Below are 22,577 nucleotides of genomic sequence, written 5' to 3'. Positions count from 1 at the left end.
ACATTATACACACATAAAATGAGATATGTTTTCCTTCCTTGAAAAAAATCTAATGATTCTAACACTGTCAGGAATTCAGTGGCTATAAAAAGCATTCGCCCTCTTGAATGTTTCACCCTTTCTATTGCTTTAAAAATGAAACATGATCAAAAGAAATGGAGATGTGCCTTTTGGCAAACTCTAGTCAAACCTAAATATATGTTTTCTTCAACAGAGGCTTTCTCATTGCTACTCTCACCGAACGCTTTGATTTGTGAAGAACTCTAGTGTCTGCAGAGTCTCTCCCATCTCAGTTGCTGAAACCCGTAACTCCTTCAGCATAGTCCTCCAGACTCGGTGTCCTCTCTCACCAGTCTCCTTTTTGCATTGTCACTTAGTTTTAAAGGACAGTCTGATCTAGGTGGATTTTAATATGGGCCGTATTGCATTCATTTCTTGATGATGAATTTAACTGATGTTCTGGGGATGTTCAGATATATAAGGCTTTTTTTTAAACTTTTTTTTTGGCAAAACATTTATGTTCACCATGACTGATTTGTAAAAGCAATAAAAAGGGTAAAGTACTTTCGTGGGTGCTAAATCAGAACAGCTGTTAAAAGGCCCTCATCTCCTTTCGCTTGAAAGAAAAAAGTATCAGCGCATCTGTTTGAAACAAAAATAACATAATTTACTTCATCTATTAGTTTCATACAAATATTAAGCTATAAAATATAAACACAGCTTGTATGTCTGCAGCTGGCTACACAAAACACCATATGTTTTCCTGTGCAATGTGACATTTAATTGTTTTTTTTTTTTTGCTCATTAGCTGAAGGATGTGACAGTATCTGATCAAATCTAATGCTGTGCAAAAGCATTCACATCCCTTTATCTGTGAAATGTTATGAAATGCTGCAATTCATGTTTTAAAATTTGCACAAATAAAACCTTAACATTATACCATACAAGTGTGTTCTGTACTCCACTTAGGGTAAATAGAGCAGAAGAACTACCCTAAACATTTAGCCAGAAGTACAAAAAATGGTTTAGGTTTAGCCAGAAGTACAAAAAATGGTTTAGGTCAGTGAAAATTAATGTAATAGGATAACCAAGTCAAAGTCCACATCTAAATCAAAGAAAAACAGTTGATGGAAATTGGCAGATGAAATAAATTTTAAGGAGTGTTACTTCAGTGTAGATCATTCCAGACCAGAACTTGCCAATTTAACTGTTTATATTTGGGAGTAGAAATGGTCAACTGTGGTCCAAATTTCTTTAAAGAAAGCGTCAAATATCCCTTTGGATTTGGACTTGGAAGGAGTTTACTACCCAACAGAGAACAGATTTATTTTTTTTGAGTGTTTGTGCAACCCTTTGACGGAACGGCTCCCTGGGTGGTAAGCCATGTCCCCTTCTAAAAAAAGACCACTACCCATGTTTGTTTTGTGTTAAGATTGTTTTGTTACTAATATATTCTTTTAAATTTTAATAAAAATTTGGGGAAATGTTTAAATTTAATCATGGTTTTGAGTAAATGAGCTAAAGGATTGCACTTTGGATATGACAAATGCAATATTTGCCTCCATCAATGTTAGCTTATTACTGCACATAAGTGCACACAAAGAGAGCTTTACTCCTATGTTTGGCACACATCTCAATTCCCCGATTAATTAGATGTATTGTAGGCGTGATATTTGCTCTGGGCCATTTACAAAATGTGCTGTGATTGACAAATTGACAGAAGAGGATTGGGTTCAACAGTCATCCTTCCCATCAGCCTCTGCTGTAGTTTGTTCACTAATTCATCTAAATCTTTAATACCCAAACAGACTCCAATTCATGTAGAAAACAATCTTAATTTTTCTTAAGGACTCAGGATTTTGGAAATGCAAATAATGCAAATAAAAAAATGCTAAAATTGGCCTTTCTCTCAGCTTTTTGTCAGTTCGTGACAATTTGTTGTTATATACACATCAACCACAAGAACATGGAGACTTTGATTTATTTTACAGTTTTAACTTAGACACTGATGAACAGGCCTACAAAACAAGGTCTATAATTTTTTAACCTCGTTTTGAATGTGGACACAGTTTTAATGCCAGTATTTGTTAATCTTGCAGACTCATTAAATAAGTCTTATTTTCTTACTTTGTGGGTCACTATGGTTCAACCGAGCAAAAACTAAACTGACCTTTGTAACATGTTGCAGTGCCCTGGGAAGGGCACTTAATCCAAAGGTGCCGACTGATCTGTGTATTATGTATGAGGATGTGTGATTCAGTGAATGTGGCCAGGGAGTGAAGTGGGCAGTAGGATGAAGGGCTTCATAATTTCAGTCCATTTACCATTTAATCTATTTGCAGCTTAGGTTGATCAATAGACCAATTTTGTTGTACTAGTGCACATTATAAGCTGGTACAATGAGAATAAAGATTTATATTCAACTTAGATCCAGCATTAATATAAAAACAGAGGTTCAAAATGAATTTATTGCATATAATTTCTTTCTGTAGAGGATGGATGGACAAATGGATGGATAAATGAACAGTGAGATGGATAAAGGTTAGACTGGTTAACAGATGAAAGGATTGCTTGGTTAGCTATTTTCTCCTCTCTCACTAATTCAGACCTAGAAAATACTTAAAGTCACATTCTAGCAATTTCCAGAAAGCAAACATCTCTTATGTTGATTCAAAAGACGAAACAAATGGTTCTTTTAAAGAACACATATTTTGCTCAAAATGGAGAAATACTGGTTTGGGTTCTTTAACTTAACCCAGTTAGAGGAACTGCACACCATGTTACAGAATAAGCTGTCTCCTCAGGGATACCAGAAGATCAATGGTACAATCGCATGCAATGCATCAGTGCAAATTATTAAGTCTAAAACAGTTTGTCATTAATAAATACCCAAGTGTCTTACTAAATAACATGCTATAGATCATAAGAAGCTAAATTATGTACTCTTGCATGAAATCAATTTTGTAGGGAGGCTTGGAAACAAAATATCTTCAAAAGAAAATTGACTCTTTTTTTTTTTTTTCCCCCCAGAAATCAGATTTTTTCCCCAGGGTCAGAATGATGCTACAGGACAAAATTAAACAAAGAGGGAAAGGAGACAGCCTCAAAACTGTAATTACTATAATTATCAAATCTCAACTGAATACTTTTTTGTGTACTTTCAGGAAAGTCTTTCTGGATAATTTTTAAAATACTGTGCAAAAGATACAACATTTAAAGCTGCTTACCAACAGCAATGCAAGAAATACTAAGATAACTGTTTCACCTGTTAGGATAAGTACGGTACTTATGCCCAGCAATGTAAATCATGCATTACCTTTGAGCTTTTTACATTTGACCACAATTAAAGCAGAAAACCAGATGCATTCTAAATGCATATAGTAAGTGTAGTGGGAACATTTTATACATGGTTTTCTTTTATAAAAAAAAATGAAAATGGACATGGAACAATACTTTGACATTTTGTGCGGTAGAGGTTCATGTTTCAATAAGAAAACAATACAACCATAGCTGAATAATTTAAATCAATGTTATTTCAAGTTTTGTAATCACACAATCAAAGTCCAGACCAAAATCCGAGTATCTGTAGTAAGACTTGAAAACCGTTCTTTACAGAGGCTCTCAATTCAATCTGATGGAGATTGAGCATTTCTGTAAAGAAGGTAAAAATTTCAGTCTCTCAAAGCACAGAGCAATACAAAACATAACCCCGAAAGTGCTCAGTTTTAGTGAAAAGTGGTTTTGCAAGGTATGACTAATTATGTAAGGCACAGAAAAAACATGTTTTGTCTCGTAATGCCCAGGAAATGGCAAGATAGATAAGCCAACAAACAGTTCACACATGCTCCCTCTGGGAAAGCAAGTCTGGTATTCATGTTGCCCTTGTTATTTGGGTAAGGTCAGTCCAATACAAAAAGAATAAAGAAGTCTCGTCCAACCCAAAAGGCTGTTTAAAGAGCCAGTTAGATTAGGCCAACATGGCTTGCCCTGTCTGTAATGGAGTTTGTGCCCCAGCAGATAAAAAGGGTTAGGAGGTCCATATGGTGATCGGCAGCAAAGCAAAAGTTCCAGCTCAGAGGTCTGTTGTTCATAATAGAATGAAAAGGGCATGATCGGGATCATCACTGTGAGAGCCATTTAGTGTGCTGCTTGAGTGATAAGCGACTGAAATCTTTCTAAACAAGAAAACAGCACCTTGGGTGACGCGCCAAATGACAGGCTAAAAAAACAAAAAAACACAAGAGCTCTTCCAAGAATACATTAAAGGCAAACAAATCTGCCTTTGTCAGCACTGCAGCTGCTTCTCCCTCTGACAAACAAAGAGCTCTGGCTTAAGATTAAACCCTCTCTCACACAGTGATGCAAAAACAAATAAAAAAAGATGCAATTAATTTTATTTTAAACAAAGAGCTTTGAGAGAACAGGAATACATCTTTCATTAAATGGTAATGAGGTCTGACATGCACACAGCGACTCCACAGATGATGAATATCAAACGGCTTCTTAATTTGTGAGAAGCTCTGATTTGATTGGCCTGTGTCCAGTCAGGATATTTAGTACACAACATCTCAGGTTGAGAGGACACTTATCTTGTGTAAATGAATGAAGGAGGTCGGATCTATTGCATTGACCAACACTTCAACATTCATAATCAGTCACATTTTAGGAAGCTGGCATAGCTCTCTGTTTGGTGCCAGCATTTTTAAGACCATCTGCTGTTCAAATTACATCCAGACATTTGGACATTTTAAGGGTGCAACCAGCCTGTAGAAGCAATTTTATTGTGGCCAATTTTTAATGTGTACCGTCCTTTAATGCTTTTATCCAAAGACAGAAAGGTATTTACTTCTCCCTCAAAACTGTGATGATAAAATTTCACTCAGAATTTGGTTGGACTTGGCTAAGGAATTGAAGAGCTGCCTTAAAATATTTAGGCACGTTAACTAAAAGTTGATTGCTAACTCTAAAGCACTTAACATTTGTTCGGCGCTATACCCAGCAACATATTTAGCGAAAGCCACTGTTGACAACTCCTCAGCAAGGAGGACAAGCAGCTCAGATGCTTTATAATACAAATTTATATTTATCTATTTAATAAAAGAGGGGTATACATTCTTAAGCCCACCCATTGAAGCGCATCTTGTAGCCAAGATCAAGAAGAAGTGTCTGTCGATGCAAATACTCACCCGCAGAAAGGAAGGGAACCCCATTCCGTAGTAGCCCACAGCAAAGTAGTCCGGTTTGGGCCGAATGACCTTCACTATATTCTCATAGAACTGAGCTTGCTTCCGCTGTGGAGAAGTTTAACAACATAAGCATTTTAACATACATTAAAATGCTTAATAAAGCATTTTAAAGCCATTCCAGAGAGAAATTTGATGGGTTTTTTTTATCACCTCTGTCTTTCTTTAATTCTTAAATAAATATGCTTGAATATAAGATGCTTCTGCTTGCTTATATTTCTCTTGAAAGCAGACATGCTGCAAAATCTGAATCCTGCCTACTACTGACTACATTAGCCATCATGATGAAATTTCTTTGTTTAAATTTGTTTTTTAGACACAGTCTTCCTCCCACTCTTTCCAAGTACATAAGTAGTCAATCTCCCCACTTACTAATTGCATTAATTTCCCTCATAATTGTCCTGCAGGTTCTGTCCTTATGCTTTTCATTCCATCTTTAAGTGCAGCAGAGGAGTGACAGTGTACAAAGTGGAAATACAGTTAAGCAACACATTAATCCTACTTACCAAGGATGCACTAAGCTGCTCAAAGTCAAACATTTCATTCTCATACTGTTCAGCTAGTTCTTTGCTCAACACAATTGCCTCCTCCCACATCTAGAAAGGACACAGACAGTCAAAACATGAATTAATTTAAAAGATTAAAGCAAGGATAGAGAGCTAACGTCCTGGTAGCAGAGTACCTTGAATTCACTGCTAGTCTCACGCAGGTCATAGTGTATAATACAAGATAGTCAGGACATTATTATTTAATCGCTTTGGTAGACAGAAAAACTTCGATGCCATCTTCTATTCAACATGATAAGTTGATATTTTACATTATATAAGCGATGATTATGGTTAATGTAGTTTATATTAATAAAATAATTGTATCTGAATGTACTCTTTAAATAATAAAGATCCTGTGAAACTGCTGAGAATTCCTAAAGATTGCCAACTAAATTCCTCATAATATCAACAGTTATTTAAATGGTTTGTTTCCAAATTTCATTAATCTAGTTGCTTCCTAACCAAAGTTTGACAAGTTACTGAGAACAATCTTAATTCTGACATTACATTCAAAGTCTTAGAACTTCATTTCCAAGGAGATCCGTATATTTCTCCTCCGATTCTTCTTGTAGAAAACAAAAGTTCCTACAAAAGGGAACATTTTCCAACTCTCAAGTGGCTCCGATGGCATTAAAGCACAGCGCTGATGTGGTATTAAGGTAAAAGGGAAAAAGGACATGAAGCGAGGGAACGGCTTTTAGAAAAGGTTATGCTATAAAAAGTAATAGTTGTGTAGTCTAATATGCCTCTTCATCCATCCACAAGAAATGGATTATTGTCAATCCATGCGCCATTGTCAGGGTTTCCAGAGCGCCTCTTACCTTGCCCTTATCAAAGTAATTAATAATCTCCTGATAGAGCTGGTCCTTAAGCTGTCCTTGAGTTGTGGCCTGGTAACCTTCCCTCTGGGTCAGGTGGGCCGCGCATTGCTCGTCTGACCACTGCAGCGAACAAATGAGCACTGGGGTTAATGTTGTGCAAAACAATGCAGGATAAAAGTCAAACGGGTGACAAGAAATCAATCAATGAGTTATAGCCAATGCAAATGAGGGATATTGATGTGTAATTCCCTTGAACACAGTCTTGCACAGAGCAAAATGAAGAGTTAAGATGTGGGCAGTGATACATGCATCGATACCTATTGAACAATTCAGAAAGACAATCAGTGTAAAATGGTCCTGCAGCCATTGTGTAAGTCAAATTTGCAGTTACACAAGTTCTGATGGATGTTGGTTTGTTTTATTAGGGCTTGTTTTATTTATACATGTTCTACTTTTTTTTCACTATGTAGTGAATTTAAAGGAAGCTCAATAAACAAATGTCATTTGTGTTTGACACACAGTTTCAATATTTATATTAGTCAGAAATTTGGCTCTAGTGGACTGGCCTGCTGGAGTAGAATGTACTAAGTAAGCAAAGAAGCCTCCCTTCAACTTGTTTGCATATTAACTCTGTATACAATAGAGTGGTGGAGCAATTGATTATACAACAGGGCAGGGTTTGATGCTGTAGGCAGTGTCAAAGAGATAAAACAACACCAGGATAACCATGATTATGTGCTTCTTCTTTTTTTTAAAGCAGCATAAAGGATAATGTGATTTCTGACAGATGGAAGCTGCTTAGAAATGTGAGAAAATTTACAACCCTATATATTTGTCAGGACGTGTTTACCACCAACCAGCAGGATTTTATTCTGTGAAGAACATGAAGGGTTTGATGACCACATTGGTGGAAAAATGTGTCTTCGCACACTGTTGCTGTGGTATAAAAAGAGGGACTCAGCCAATTGATTTCTTCACAGCTTGAATGCAGCATTCACATTGTAAAAAGGACCTTCACATTTATGCATTGATGGCAAGTGAACCTGCATCGACACAGTTAAAAAGCAGACATTATTGGAAAGCCAGCAAAGTGCTAATAATTTAGTGAAGCAGTCATGGAGGTTCCAATTTATTCTCCAATAATGGGGAGGTGCTGTATTTTAACTTCCTTAATATTATTTTCAAATTTATATATTTTGGAAATAAATTCAAATGTAAGCCGACATTTTGCCACATTTCAAGAGTTACTTTCAAAAAAAAAAAAAATATATATATATATATATATATATATGTATATATATATATATATATATTTTTTCTTCCACTCTACAGCTGCCTTGTGTTGGTATATTACACAAAAACCCCATAAAATACACTGACGTTTACTTTGCAAGGCCCACCATAAGTCTGTGTGGTATTTCAAGAAATATTAAGCTGAAAAATAATATCCAGACACATGTTCAGCCTCTAAAGCACAGCAGTAGAAATGCCTTCCTGCCATAATCAAGAAGACTCAGGTGCTAAAAGATCTGCAGATCTAAAGTAATAAAATCAACTCCCGCCAGCCTGACAGTGATAAAAATGGGATTCAGTGACAACCTGCTCCCTCCTGACAGAACCACTACAAAGGCCCAAACAGCAGGATAGTTATGCAAATTCAGCTGAGAAGTAAGATAATACAATTTTGGATGAAAGGACTCCCTCCTAAACTTACTCCATACTTTTTCCCAGCTGGGAATAGACTCTGCAGATTGAAAAAAATATACGTTTGTTTTGGTGACGTGGTGTTTTTTTTTAACTATATTAGGAAAAAAAAGTCATGCTTGTAACAAATATGCAACATCAGAACTAATAAGAGTTAAAGAAATCTGGCTTTTACACACGGTTTTCTCAGAGTTTTGACCTATAAATTCTCAACTGTGTAATTTTTATCTGATTGTTAATAAACTCTTAGATAGTCGAGCCTCAGATTCTTTCCGGTAAGAATTGGACTCTGCCAAGGTTGCTCTATGACACCAATTCTGTTCATAACCTTTATGGCTGCTGTCAAGATGTTGAGGCGATCGTTTTTGATGACCTCAAGATCATGTCTGTACCTTTTGCAGATGATGCAAACCTGACAGACAGTGATCTCCAGCTTTTACTGGAGAATTTCAAAGCCAAACGTGAAGCACCCGGATGAAAATAAGCATTTATAAATCTGAAACTTTTGTCTTGAATTGGATAAGGGTAGACTGCTTTCTCCAGGAGATGAAGTCATGTTCCAAGTGGAGGAGTTCAATTGTCTTGGGAAGGATGAAGAAAAAAAAGGTTGATAGTGCGGCATCTTGAGCAATGCAATCTTTTTGTGATGAAAAGAAATATTAGACGAATAGCAAAAGTCATGATTTACCAGTCAATCTAAGTTTCCACCCTCATCTAGGGTTATGAGCATTGGGTAGTGACCAACGGAAAGAAATTGCAAACAAATGCGGCTGAAAAGAGTTCTTCTTTCGCAATAAGGTGAGAAGCTCGGTCAACCAAAGGGACTCAGAAAAGAGCCACTGCTTCTCTTCATCAAGAGGAGCCAGTTAAGGGGGCTTGGGCATCTGGTTAAACAACCTCCTGTTGAGGTATTCTGGGCATGTCCCACCGTAAGGAAACTCAGAACATGCTGGAGTGAATGTATTTCTTGGCAGGTTTGAGAACGCCTTGAGAATCCCTGGGAAGAGTTGGCTCAAGTGACTGGGCAAATGGAAGACTGGGCCGCAGCCCAATCCCAGATTAAGACGACAATAATCCATGAATGGATCTAAATGAAAAGTGCCTGAAAGAATATTATGCCATGATGTGTTTACAGGGAAAAAAAAAGGCAATGATGAATTTGGGAAGCAGAGAAATATTCTCTGATGTTTCATTTTTTGACCTACTCATCAAGAAAAACTTTGCTGATTTCAATCATCTAGATTAACTATTGCAGCTGCATTTAGAATCTTGAACTGAAGCTCTGCAGGGGAGCGGTTTATTTTACTTCCTATTCTATCTGGGATGAAAGACCAGATTTCACCCTGGTGAGAAAGCCTCTCCTCTGCCTCCTCAGCAGCCATCTCATCCCGTGGTTCAATTAAAATCATCTGAGCCGTTTCAAATCTGTGCATAATCTAATTCAGAGAATTATATTAGTATCTTGCCTGAGGTTAAAAGCAACTCAACGAGCAACAGCTGAGCAGCGTAAATATTTTGCTCCCATGTTCAGTCTTCAGTGTGGTTTGTGTACCTTGAGCAGTTTTGCGTGTAGCAGCAGGGTGTAGGCAGCTTCTGTGTAGTTGTCGCACTCTCTGTGGAGGTCGCACAGCTTATACAGGTACCTGGCAAGATGCAGAAAAGACTTAGTGCTTGCATACCAGCAAAGACAGGAGACTGAATCATAATACTTATAAGATCTGACAACTTTTCCGATCTAAAATATACTCAACAAGCAAAATGAAAACATAATAAGAATAAACATTAAAAAATTGTTGTTGTAACTCTGAATTGAAACAACTATGAAAGACAACACTAGATTTGGATCTTACCTGATATACATCTCCTCTCTGTCTATCTCCTTATAAAAGTTCTAGAAAAAAAACACAAACAAAAAACAGATGCAGACATTAGATCAAGTTCTGAAGGAGTTCAAATATCTGCACATCATAACTTAAATTTATTAAATCTATCCTTGAAATAAATAATATATATTTTATTGTTTTATTTTACTGTTTCAAATATATTTGAAACAGTTTTGACAATATGAACGTTATAATTATATTATTTATTTAAGTATAGCAATGCCTGAACTGTGCTGACAGTATGAGTACATCGATATGAAGTCAGAGTATAAATCCTATGGAACATTACTTTGTTTTGCTACAAAGTAAACTTTTAAAGCTAATAAGTCTCTTTACAGTGATTGCATCTAATCATTGTTCACAAGGTTATGTGTTAATGATGGAAGTTATAAAAGGTCTCAGCAATCCTTTACTGGAGGGCCATGCATGTGTTTTGTGGATCTTACGAGCACATTGACGGTGCAGCTCATGCGGTTTTCCTTGTTCTCATCATGCATGATGGTCCTGTAGTCCAGCAGCCTTTCCAGGAGTCGCACCACCAGAGTAACAAAGTTTTCTCCTGTCCTGGCCAGGTATTTGTGCTTCCTGCAATGCTCCAACAAACTGGTGGCAGGCAAGTAAGAAGGAAAAGAGAAGAACATAACTGAACAAAATTTCTTTAACTGTGAATCGTTAAAATTGTAAATTATTTTAGCCCCTAATATCTTGGAAAAAGAATTTTTGCCGAACAAGGCAGAATGAGGATCACTCTGTGCAGAAATCAGGAGTCAGAAGAGAAAAGCTGAGCCGGGAAGTCGTGTGATTATCAGCAAATGGTGGTTATTTTGAGGAGTGCGATGTTCCAATTAGAGCAATCCAACTTGTGAGAGGCTCAGCCATAATCCTGCCCAATAATCAGCACTTACATTTTCTGAAAGAGAACTTTGTACTGCTCGTCTCCTCGGCCCCCTTCCACCTCGTGATCCAGCTTGGTGATGATCTCGTTCTCAAACTGCAATTAGACAGAGCAGACACAAATAATCACTGCCGTTAATTTTTCCCAATTCATTAACAAACCCCTTCATCCTCAACTACTTTCAGTCTGAGCTGAGGAAGGTTACGAATTCTTTCTTAACCGGCCCGTTCATCACTGCAGTGGGCTGTGATCTGATCATTAATGGCTAAAAATTCATTAGAGGACAGAACAAGGCTGAATCGTGAGACACATCGTTTTTTTTCCTTCTGCTTGGTTGTTGCTGAAGCTGCTGACAGTGATGTATTGACTCCATTTCTCCAGTATTTGTATCAAAACTAGATTTTATTGCTTAAAGATAAAACATTTTTACTAACTTCTTGATGTTCTTGATCAGGTACAAAAACAGAGGAGAATGCAGACAAGCAAGGAATGACATACACTCAGCTATCTGTTTCAGTGGAGGATTCCCAGCTGAGTAAAAAAAAGACAGAAAGTCAGTAAAAAGGAAATGGTACTGTCTCTGAGCCTAAAGGACGCTGAGACAAAGAAGGAAACAATGAGAGATTAGGGTTCAAGTCCAATGAGCACCAATCGGAGTGGCACATTAGCTAAAACAGCAAACTTTAGTCCAATCTCAGCAAAACAAAGAAATGGACAAAAGAATCTCAGAGGATTGTTGGTTAAACTCTTGCCGTCTTTACAGAAATTCAATTGTGCACAGCAATTCGGTACAGTTTTAAATGGAAAGTAAGATATTTACAATGGGAATAATTCTTATAATAGGTTTGCGCTTTTAAGGTCTTTATGGAACCATTTGTTTTTCAAGGTGGACTGCATGCAGCTTCAATGTTTTTTAAAAACAAGATCTGGGAACAGAAGTTAAAAATTATTTGTGTCTTTTCTCTCCTCCACAAAGACTTGATCATAGCAATGCAGGCTCAAAAATATAGACACTCCAGATGTTCCCAAGAAAGCTGCACTGAAATTAATATTTTGTACAACTAAGCAATCCAAATGTTAGGGCATTGTTCAGTTGAAATCAGTTAAATTAAGAGGTCAAAACCTCCCTCCTGGGACTGTCAAAAGTCTCGTTTTCCTTTAGCTTTATCAATATATTATGGAGTGTGTATATATTTAAGTGAATAACTGAGTTTCTGCAAATTAAACTTGTGCATGCAATTTTCGTTTTTTTAATTGAAGTTGTTTGTTGTATATTCAGTCCACACCGAGCAAAAACACCGTTTGAAGCCATAAATTAATTGGATGTTCACGAGTGCCTATAGACTCACTGACACTGTGCATGTTCGGCCTCTCAGAGGGCTGAAACATATTTTATGACAACAACTGGAACCAAGTGGATTTACTCACGCAGAAAGGTTTAATTTCCACTGCAGAAAGGCGTAATATTAAGTTCCACTCACTGTGGCTGCTGATAATTGTGACAACAAAATGAGATTTGCAGAATTACAAATCGGCATTGGGCTATGAAACTCACAATCATATCAAGCACTATGTGCGCCTCTCCCCTTTTGTATCTGATCTTTCATTCCAAACAACACCCTTTCATCTAGTTTACTGTATAAATTTAATATTTCAGAATACGCACCCGTTGGAAGCCGCATGTGAAGTGAAACTCGCACTGCATCATGTCAAAGAAGATGGGGATGGTGGCCTTTCGCAGCTCAATCTCGGGAACAAGGGTCATCTCCAGAACTGGACCCACCATCTCAGGGATGAACTTTATCTTGTGGGGGCCTTAAAGATAAAACAAGTGGAAGAGAAAAAGGAATATGAGACATAATTTGTATAATATAATTTTGATGTGTACTGTATCATCTCAGGTTAACTGCAAAAAATGAAACAGTTTCCCTTTTTTAGAAAATGTAAGTTGTAAATAACCTTTAAAATCATCAAAAAAACCTCTAGAGGATTATCCAGTCTAATCTTTTCAAATTAAAGGATCAGCTGGTGTTAGGCACAATAAACTGGATTCAACACCGCCTCCCTTAACTACAGGAACATTTAGACCCGACATCAACAGTGAGTTTTTCATCACATTATAGAGCTAATTAACACCTGACTGTATATATTTCACAAAAGATCTTTGCCTTCTGGATAAGATATTATCTGACAGAAGATTGTGGAAGCGCTAATTGTGATCAGCAGAGGTGTGACCAAAGTAGCAAAGTAAATGCGATAAATTTACCTAGATTGTACCACATGTCCCTGATTTCAAAGCCGATCTGTCGCCTCATGTCTTGGTACCTGAAACAAAAACATGACAAAAAAAAAAAAAAACATATATATATATATATATATAATATATATATATATATATATATATATTATATATATATATATATATATATATATATATATATATATTCATTTTGTCAAATAATAACAATTTCTAGCATTCATAACATCTCTCCTGTCTCACAGAACCTAAATACAACATTTACACAACAATATTTAATGTATCAACGTGTTTTTGTTTGGTTTCCTCTGGACAACCGAACAAACATGGGAAAACAAATGAGATTCATGGAATGAGATTAGTAATGAAATGGATTCAATGTGCCTGGATGATGGTAAGATAACTCCTTTTGTTTCCCCAAGATCTTATCCGTTAGACAAACACGAAATGATGAGATATTTCTACTTGAGCAAGTTCATGACATAGACACACTTGCTTTCAGTCAACTGGCTGTCAGTCACAATCTTCCCTCTACTCTGCTTATGTAATTAAGGACCCAGAAAAACAACAGACGAGGAGCAGAGTTTGTTCGTGCAGTCCTTAACAGTTTTTTTTAGGTTGTTTGTGACATGAGGTCTCATGTAAAAGATTTCCAGAGAAATATAGAAGGATCACTCCCATCCGCCTTTTCTGTCTGGCTTTATTAAATTGAGCCCTTTTAAGCTGATCGGCTCTGTCATGCTTAGGTCATGAACCGATCTCCATGGACAGCTTGGTGCCTGTCTCCCATCTTCGAACACTGTCCCAGGTCATGGAGAGGACAAATGGTGAACAAAGGAGAGTCTAACAAGACTGGAAAGAGGGAATAGGTGTAAAGTGACGCCAGTTCAGTGAAAACGGATAACGCCAGATTGAGACGTTTTGCATTGGAACATTAAAAAAGTAAACCAAGACATAACGACAAAAATACTGCATGATTTTTGTGAATAAATCCACGACACTTACGAATGTCAAAGTTTTGTAACAATGGGAGTTGGCATAATGAAGACATTTTGAATAATGTCAACTTTGTATTAACAATGTCATGATTTACTAAATTACACTTTATGACAACAGTCATAAATATTCATGAAGAATTACTCATGTTCATGACAGGTGTTATGTCATGTTTATGACAGTGTCATGACAGTCTTATTCAAAACCTCTTCAGTCAAGTGTTACCCAAGATTTTCAGTCTCACTCAAGATCTCTGACAGGAAACTGAAAGTACTGTTGCTTTGAAAGAAAGAAAGCCTGTTGGTAATATGGTTTCTAAAGAGCTAAACTCCAGCTTGACACAACTTTAAAAATGAGGAGAATAAAAGCAACAGCCCCAAGGTGGAACTTTTGCATCATGTCTTTTAGTTTAACTAAGCTATTGAAGAACACTTACTCAGGAACCACAGCATCTTGATAAAGTAATTAAATATATTCTTATTGGTGGTGCACCACTGGGAATAACTATACTGAACTCAATATTTGTTTCCAATGTCGCTGTGTGGCTCAGCAGTTTGATGGAGATGTGCAAGAGAATAAGCTGCATAAATCTATCCGAACAGCTGTGCTGCGTCTGCAGCTTATGTTCTCTCAGTGATTGAGATACAAAAACACATTGTGAAATTACAGATCACCAAGGGAAGCTGCAAAACTTCTTTATATTTTAGCTTGCTGAGGTCTAACAATTACATGTTCTTAAGTTTCTCAGGAGTGTGAGAGTACAAAAGCATTTCTAATGAAAACAAAAAATAAATAAATGCTTTATCTTCTGTACTGCCTCGCAACAAAATTCCAAAGCTACAAATATATCAAATAGATTACAATGTTCTATTGTTATTCAAGTCAGATTAATTAGTTTAATCCAGACAGCTGCAAATATTGGCTGAAGTTAAATTAGACCATACTTCTCCACCAGATGCCCTTGCAATGTCCTCCTATGCTCAGATTACTGAAGATGACTGAATCACACTGGTTGCCTCTTAGACACGGTGACCTCTTTATCTCGTCCTCCACAAAGCACACTGATGTTGTGATACCTTGTTGCAGTTCTACAGAGGAACAAGTCCAGCGTCTGCTGACCCACAACAAATATCAATTTCAAGCCTCCCGCCCTCCCACATAATGTGCTACTTCAGAGGATCCAGAGGATGTAGCGGCATTTTAAAACCCTAATGACTGGTGTGCCAATACCATAAGAAAGTAATGGCTTTTGACGCAAGTGATCAGTGCACTGAAAAATGTCTTAAAAAAGAAGCTGCATCACCTCTTTATAGCCTCATTGAGTTAGAGCTCTTCACAGCATTCTGCAGTCAAAGGGAGAAGTGTTGCAGTGCCCAGCTACTGATTGAGGGGAGAGTATCGACAGAATTATAAAATACAGTATTAATGAATTCTGGCCTCTAAATGATTCTGTGGCTGCATGCATTACATATAACCATCCTTCAGTATTTTTGCATCTCATTGTGTATGTGTGAAAAAAAATTCTCACAGCATGCTTGTGTGTGTGTGACTGGCAGGAAGAAGGCTTGTTTCCCACATTAAGACATGGGGATGCCTGTGCACGAGGCACAGTTTTCTCATCTATGCCGAAACAGATGCAGCACGCTTTTCTGTCACACTCTTGCAGACCCGGAGACAGCTGTGACTGTCGGCTGTCAGGACCTACAACACGCGTCTGTCAGCGACGTGCGGAAATCTCTCGCTGAGGTTAAATAACAATACCTCGTCTGCAGAGGGTGGACACAGAGCAGGTCCCAGCAGGCTGTGTGGAGTAATGCAACTGGGTCATGAAGTAAAGATCATGATTGAGAGGCAAGAAAGGAGATTGAATGTGACGGTATGAAGTGATGGGAAGAGAAGAGATGGAGAACAAAATACATAGTGGCAGGCACAGTCAGAGAAATAGACAAAAAAAAAACAACAAAAAAATGTGTAACTGACAAGCAGGCGCTGGTAAAGACAACTCGGATGAGATCAAAGCCTCAAGCACAGATGAGTGAGACATTCACTAAACCTGACAATGTGATGGTCCCTCTCCTCATCAGTCATTCGAGCAAATCATAACAATGACACGGCCACATGCTCATTTGCTCAGTTGTATCCCTCCCCCCCAAAAAAAAAAATCTCAGTGAAAGCATCAGCGCTTACATGTACATTGGCTTTCAAATGTTTATGAGTTCCTGTCAAAATGTCAGACTTTTATGAACTTTTAATATTCTTTTATGGAAAACATTTCTATGTTGTTGATCTAAATAAATTGGAATTTATTACCTACAATGAAGTATGTAATGAATTCCACACATTAATTTTGTAATTTATTACTGTATGAATTACATACAGTAATAAATTACAAATGAATTATATACAGTAATGTCAGGCTTTTTATAAATTTTGATGACTGCAGCTCACAGGTAATAAAAAAACAAAAATCATTATGATTTTGATGATTGGACTAAATCTACTACAGATAAAAAGTTAGATTTTGTCCATATGGATAAAATTCTGAGCAAATCACATATCATATTGCCATAATTTCATATCTTGACATCATGATTTTGCAGGTCTGCAAAATCTAATCTATGATGGTTTTCAAAGACAGAAATAAATAGATTCAACTAAAGCAAATCCACGTCAAATCACTTTGTGCTTTGCATTCGTCATCCAATACACAGAGCAGCTGAAACGGCTGAAAAAAAAAATTCCTCCCACTTTCCATTTATTTGTTCCTTTTTTGTTGGTGCATCACATAAAATCTCAATAAAATACAAGAATGTTTGTGGGAGTAAGGTGATAAATTGTGAAAGTTAAAAGCGGGTGAATACATTTGCCCTGGAATGCATGGTCAATATCTAGCCAGAGGGGGTAATTTCTATTTTCTAGTGTAAGTTTATTAGTGCAAGTGATAAAATGCTGACCAACAAAGCAGCATCACTGTCAGGCACCAGCCATTGTGATCTATGATTCACTGACAAAAACTCTTCCAAATGAAGATTAGTGCCAATATGCTCAACATCTTCCCAGAAAGCATTTGTCCGTCTGAATGCATTATCAGACTGTCAGAAAAATACTAATACAGATAAATATGCCCGCTGCAGAAACAAAGAACGGAGAAGTGTGAAGAGATGAGAAATGTCCTAACTTCAATTATTGTAAAAAAATATTCACATTAGTAATTATGTTTTAACATCTTGAACCTTCTCTCAATGGTACAGAACATTTCTGCATCAGAGACATTTAGGTACAGAATGTTCTCAAAATAGACATTAAAGCAGCAATGAGTCTGTTGTGCTATGATCAGAACAGGAAAAGCAACCACAGCAGTTTCATACAAGAAGCTGCAGAATTTTTGATATCCCTGCAGGCTGTGATGGACTTGTCCTGGAGAGGAAATCTAAGCTTTAGTAGGTAAAACGAGGATGTCCCGAGGATTTAAGGGTGAGGTCATACTTACTTATGGAAGATCTTGCTTCTTTTGTCGCTCGAGAAGTTTTCCAGCTGCAGCGACTCCTGAGTGAGAAAGGCCACGGCCAAGTGGAAGTAGTTGTTCCACAGCTAACCCAGATAAAGGCAGAGAGAGGTGGATAGGGAATAAGAGACCGATTCACTCACAGCTCAAAGCCAGTTTTACAACAATGCTATTCAGTGTTAGACAGTGTGGGCAGGAGAGCTTTATAGTTTCATTTAATCAAAAGCTGCAGAAGAGAAGGTTACAGTTTGTTGCTGGGAAGCTGTCCCAGTAGATGCAGAGGTTGTTGATTTAGGTCAATGTCACCCACAGGATGTTCTCCATCAGGGAAGTCTGCAGCTTTAGTCTGTGTGTGACTCTTCTTTGAAAGTAAAATGTTTGAAATGAAGGCTCCTTATAAAGAATTTTATTGTGAATATAAGTTTATATACATTTCAGGAACAAGGCAGTTCAAGGTGCTTTACATCATTAAAACATCCTTCAGTCACAAATTATGAAGCAAGCAATTGACATTAAATTTAGTCAAATGTCATTTTCAAATTCATCACGCAAATACACATCAAATATGTCGATCGATGTTCCACAAAGACAAATTCTGGATTGAAAGGAACTCTGAGTTTCAGCTGTTTTGCAATTTTATTGGAAGTTCCAGATTTAAGGTGCAAACCTAGAAACTTTAATGCTTCTTATCCATTTTTGAGGTTTTGGTTCTACAGATGGAAACCCAACAAGATCCAAAAGACCTGAGTCCTAACTACAAGAGTAGTTAGGGTATGTAAGATTTAAGAGGGTTCTTACATCAGTCATCTAAAGCCTGAAAATTATGGACAGATGGATGGATAAGATGGATGAGCAATAAAGTCTGAAATTCCAAAACTTTTTTCTTTCTCCATAGTTTTCCAGATCTAGAAAGAACTTTAAATTACACACTTTTCCAGACTGGATAGGATCCCTGGAGGAAAACACTTGTTTCTGTCCTGATAAACTGAGATCGAACATTTTTCTTTAAACCACAAAGACAGCTTTAAGTGCTGTGAGTCACACTAAAACAAACCTACATTAATCAGTCCATAAAGGCTTTGAAATCTCTGAGGGGTTCAGCTATCGACAATATTCTTTCATGTGTCAGATATTGAAATGAAAAAATGAGAAAAGCTGTTGCTTTTTTCAAAAGGGAGCAGGTAAAATATTCAGGACATAAAAATTGCAGGCTATTACAATGTAATTGATGTTTCCCATCACTCACTCTCTCTGCAATTTTCATAGCGCTTCAAATGTCACATCGAGAGTTGACATGACAAAAAAAAGTTTTGTGGAGCTGATGCAAAGTAACTGAGGAAGGGATTATGAAAATCAGTGCAATGCTTACCTGTAGCTCAAAGTTGGCTTGATCCAGAAATTTTTTGCTCAACACATCTGCGTACTGGCTAATAGCCCGAAGGAAGACCCTGGAAAAACAAGAGAGGAGTGTTGTTTATAAGAAACAAATGCAGAATGCTTCCTTTCCATCAGCCTTGGACAATATGAGGAAACAGACAGCGGCGCATATAAATCATGTGTAGTTATAGTGGCAGTAACAAGGCTTGATGATATATCATTCAAAGTGTCTTTTAATGAGGAAAATCTCTAAAGTTTAAATAAATTATGGTAAAGTAGCTCCTTTCTGTATATCTGATGTCTGATACACCGTAAGTAGATGCCACTGCTGCAGAATGAATATATTCAACTGAGGTGTACCAGCAAAGACCCCATAGTAAGAAACAAAAAATAAAAACAAAGTCTTATGATGGATGCAGTTATGCATATGAGCTTATTTCTCTTATTTTTCTGAAAGTTTTAAGGTTACGTTAATAAATGTCTGATGTAAAGCAAAGAGCAACATTCCCAACTTTACCTTACCAATCTTTGTTAAACTCAATTAGAAACTGCATAGCAAGTTATTTTTATTATATTAACACTTTTCAAGGGGATTTTTTGTTCCCAGTGAGAAAAAGGTTTTATAAAAGGAGGTTAACACATTTTTGTAAAATTAATTCATGACATGAATACACAAAAAAAGCTGTAAAATTCACTACAAACAAAAGACACAGCCAAACAACAAACCTCATCTGTCTTTCTGTCCATGTGTGATGGGCTTGTGGCCAGAGAAGCTGGCAGCACTTCTGCAAAGGGTTGATTTATGGATTCCTTTGTAATGTTTAGGTTTACATTTTTTGGGTGCAACTACGCTGAATGAAAAAGGTTTTAAAATGTGGGGATGACGGTTTCAAATGCAGTGTGCTACAAAGTTGGGCTATGCATTAAGCTTTTTCAAAATTAACTTTTACTTGTTCTGAAAAGTATTATATAAATATGTTTAACATATATCTGGGTTAAGTCAATCAATAAAACACTTATAATAATCTACTTGTCAATGTGTCGATACAAAGAAAGCTAAAGGTTTAAATATTATATTTTGGTGGCCTAAAAACCTAAATATCATGAAAACATAAAGCAACCAGAATGTGCACTTTTTTTCAAAGTGAATTTTTTGAGTGGTAAGCCTGATATATACTTCTATTTATATATTAGCAATGTTGACGTGTCTACAAATAGAGAACAGACTGTTTTCTTGTCAAAGAAAGCTTGAGTTGGGATTTAACAGCCAGACCACCAAGAAGACCTTAGGTGTCTGGAACATCACAAGTCACCCTCATCACAGTAATTAAGTAAGTCTGTCGAAAAGGCGGACTGAACTTCATGCAGAGCACTTTTAAAATCCTTGTGTAAGGTGCTAGTTTGTATAGTATTCAAATATTTCAACAATATTTTATCAGAGTTCCTTCTCAACCTCAGAGGATGATTCGCCATGTAAACTTTAAAGACGGTCCTCTTACTACTTTTGTCTTCAATAGATATGCTGTCCATCAATGCCCAAGTGCAAAGCCACTATTTAAAGAACATTCATAGAGAAAAACTGCAAGGGCTGCATTTTAGTGAGTTTGCAACTTTTTTTGAAAAATGTGGTTTAATTGGAGGGACTAAAAATTCAGTGGTCATAAATCAACAAAAAAAAAAAGAAAAAAAAACAACAACAAGAAAACGCACAATCTACTTTTGTACATTTGCCATTGTAGGCATAAAACAAATCAAATCTTCACAGTAGGTCAGCGTTTCTGTGAACCGATAGCAAAAACACTAGAAATGAGATGTACTCCGTACATCCCCTGCGATACATTGGCTGATAGGTTAATCCACTCTGACGCTGCTGAATTAAATGTTAATAACTTAAGTGGCATGAAGCTTTTAGAGGCAAATTATTAATGCCACTCAGAGAGATCCTTTGCCTCTGCTTAATTTAGCTTTATTTCTTGGAAGAAATTGTTGTGCAATAATGTGTGTGCCAATCTTGAAGAATCACACTTAAAACTGTACTTTCAAATATGTTCAGTAGAAAAAGCACAGCATATTTAGCAAATACTTAAAGATTTATTGTCTAAGGTGCTGTAAGTTATCTCACAGCATAAGATGTTCCAACAAAATATTGACAGAGTGGCTGACTATATTAATTCTACACTTTTCAGATTTTCCATTTGTAAAATAAGATATCTTTTTCGTTCCACTTCACACTTACACTGTCATTTGTGTTGGTTAAACGAAATCCAACTAAAATCCATTTCAGTGTGACACATGGGGATGGGTTTGCAATCCACTATACATAAATGCAAAATCTGATTGTCTAATTGAACAAATAATGATGCCTCAGGATGTGCTGAAAATCACAAAGGGGAAAGAAGGACAGTTGTGATGCCCCTTGGGTGGATTGCATCAGGGTTTCATAAGCAGGCAATAAAGCGGCATTAAGATGCAATACTTGTGTAACCAACACTGGCAGGTGAGCGGACATCTGCTGCAGCGGTAGCTTCAAGAGAGCCTTGCCCTCCTCATCCACGCTAAACTCATTAAAAACAGGATCACATAATGATGGGAATCAGCTGTTTTGTGTGTATTATCTCTAAATCTCCTACACTCTCCTTCAATTGCATGGGATTAGGGCTCTTTGAGCTTAATGGAAGGTCTAATGTTTAATGCTGTGGATACTGGGTTGGGGGGTTCCCATTGCCTGGAATAACCAACCTTGAACAGGAATAAAAGAACTGGTTTGACAGTAGAGCTGTGGAAGCGCCGGTATTTTTAGGTCATACAATATTCATCACTCATATATATCTCCATTGCTGACTAAACGCTATCTAAGGGTGCGATACACATTTCCTGTGACCCCAATCATTAGTCGGAAAGGTTAACTGTCATTGAACACCTTTGGATATTCCATTAGAACTCCATTCCTCCAGCTCTCTGCATCTTCCAAGCGCTCAGACAGCCTATTACCACTATCCTGTCTGCTCCCGCACAGGCTCCCCCTCAGCAGACCTTACTCAATTTTCTGCAGCTGTGAACATGCCAATATAGTTTATAGGTCCAATGCTGGACTAATGCTTAAATGTATTTCCTTCCTTTGCACCTATGAGCTAAGAAAGAACTGGTGCTCCATATGTGAACACTATTTTTTTTTTTTTATATAAGCCTCTCGTGTTTATTTGATGATTTAAGTAGAGACCGAATACAAAAAACTCCATTATTGATCGACTTCTTCAACAATGAAATGCAAAGAGGAATATCATATATTGCCAGATATTAGACAGAATTGTAAGGCTCACATTTACTTTGCCTAAAAGACAGAAAAAG

General features: G+C 37.0%; 1 protein-coding gene across 2 annotated transcripts in view; it reads right to left on the bottom strand.

Moving 5' to 3' along the window:
• Positions 1-22,577, bottom strand: part of dock1 (dedicator of cytokinesis 1) — a 200,497-nt gene that overhangs the window by 32,209 nt on the left and 145,711 nt on the right. For both annotated transcript variants that reach the window (XM_055042817.1, XM_055042818.1), the window contains exons 30-40: positions 19,222-19,300; positions 17,838-17,938; positions 13,361-13,419; positions 12,761-12,909; positions 11,105-11,190; positions 10,646-10,802; positions 10,167-10,207; positions 9,869-9,959; positions 6,613-6,732; positions 5,750-5,839; positions 5,187-5,291 (exon numbers count right to left, since the gene is read on the bottom strand). In XM_055042817.1, the coding sequence (XP_054898792.1) occupies positions 5,187-5,291; positions 5,750-5,839; positions 6,613-6,732; positions 9,869-9,959; positions 10,167-10,207; positions 10,646-10,802; positions 11,105-11,190; positions 12,761-12,909; positions 13,361-13,419; positions 17,838-17,938; positions 19,222-19,300 (1,078 nt within the window). The remainder of the gene's footprint in view (positions 1-5,186; positions 5,292-5,749; positions 5,840-6,612; positions 6,733-9,868; positions 9,960-10,166; positions 10,208-10,645; positions 10,803-11,104; positions 11,191-12,760; positions 12,910-13,360; positions 13,420-17,837; positions 17,939-19,221; positions 19,301-22,577) is intronic.

This window comes from Poeciliopsis prolifica, unplaced genomic scaffold (genome assembly GCF_027474105.1).
Source record: "Poeciliopsis prolifica strain line A6 unplaced genomic scaffold, Auburn_PproV2 SCAFFOLD018, whole genome shotgun sequence".
Classification (NCBI taxonomy): Eukaryota; Metazoa; Chordata; class Actinopteri; order Cyprinodontiformes; family Poeciliidae; genus Poeciliopsis; species Poeciliopsis prolifica.
This window is presented reverse-complemented; position numbering and strand designations above follow the sequence as displayed.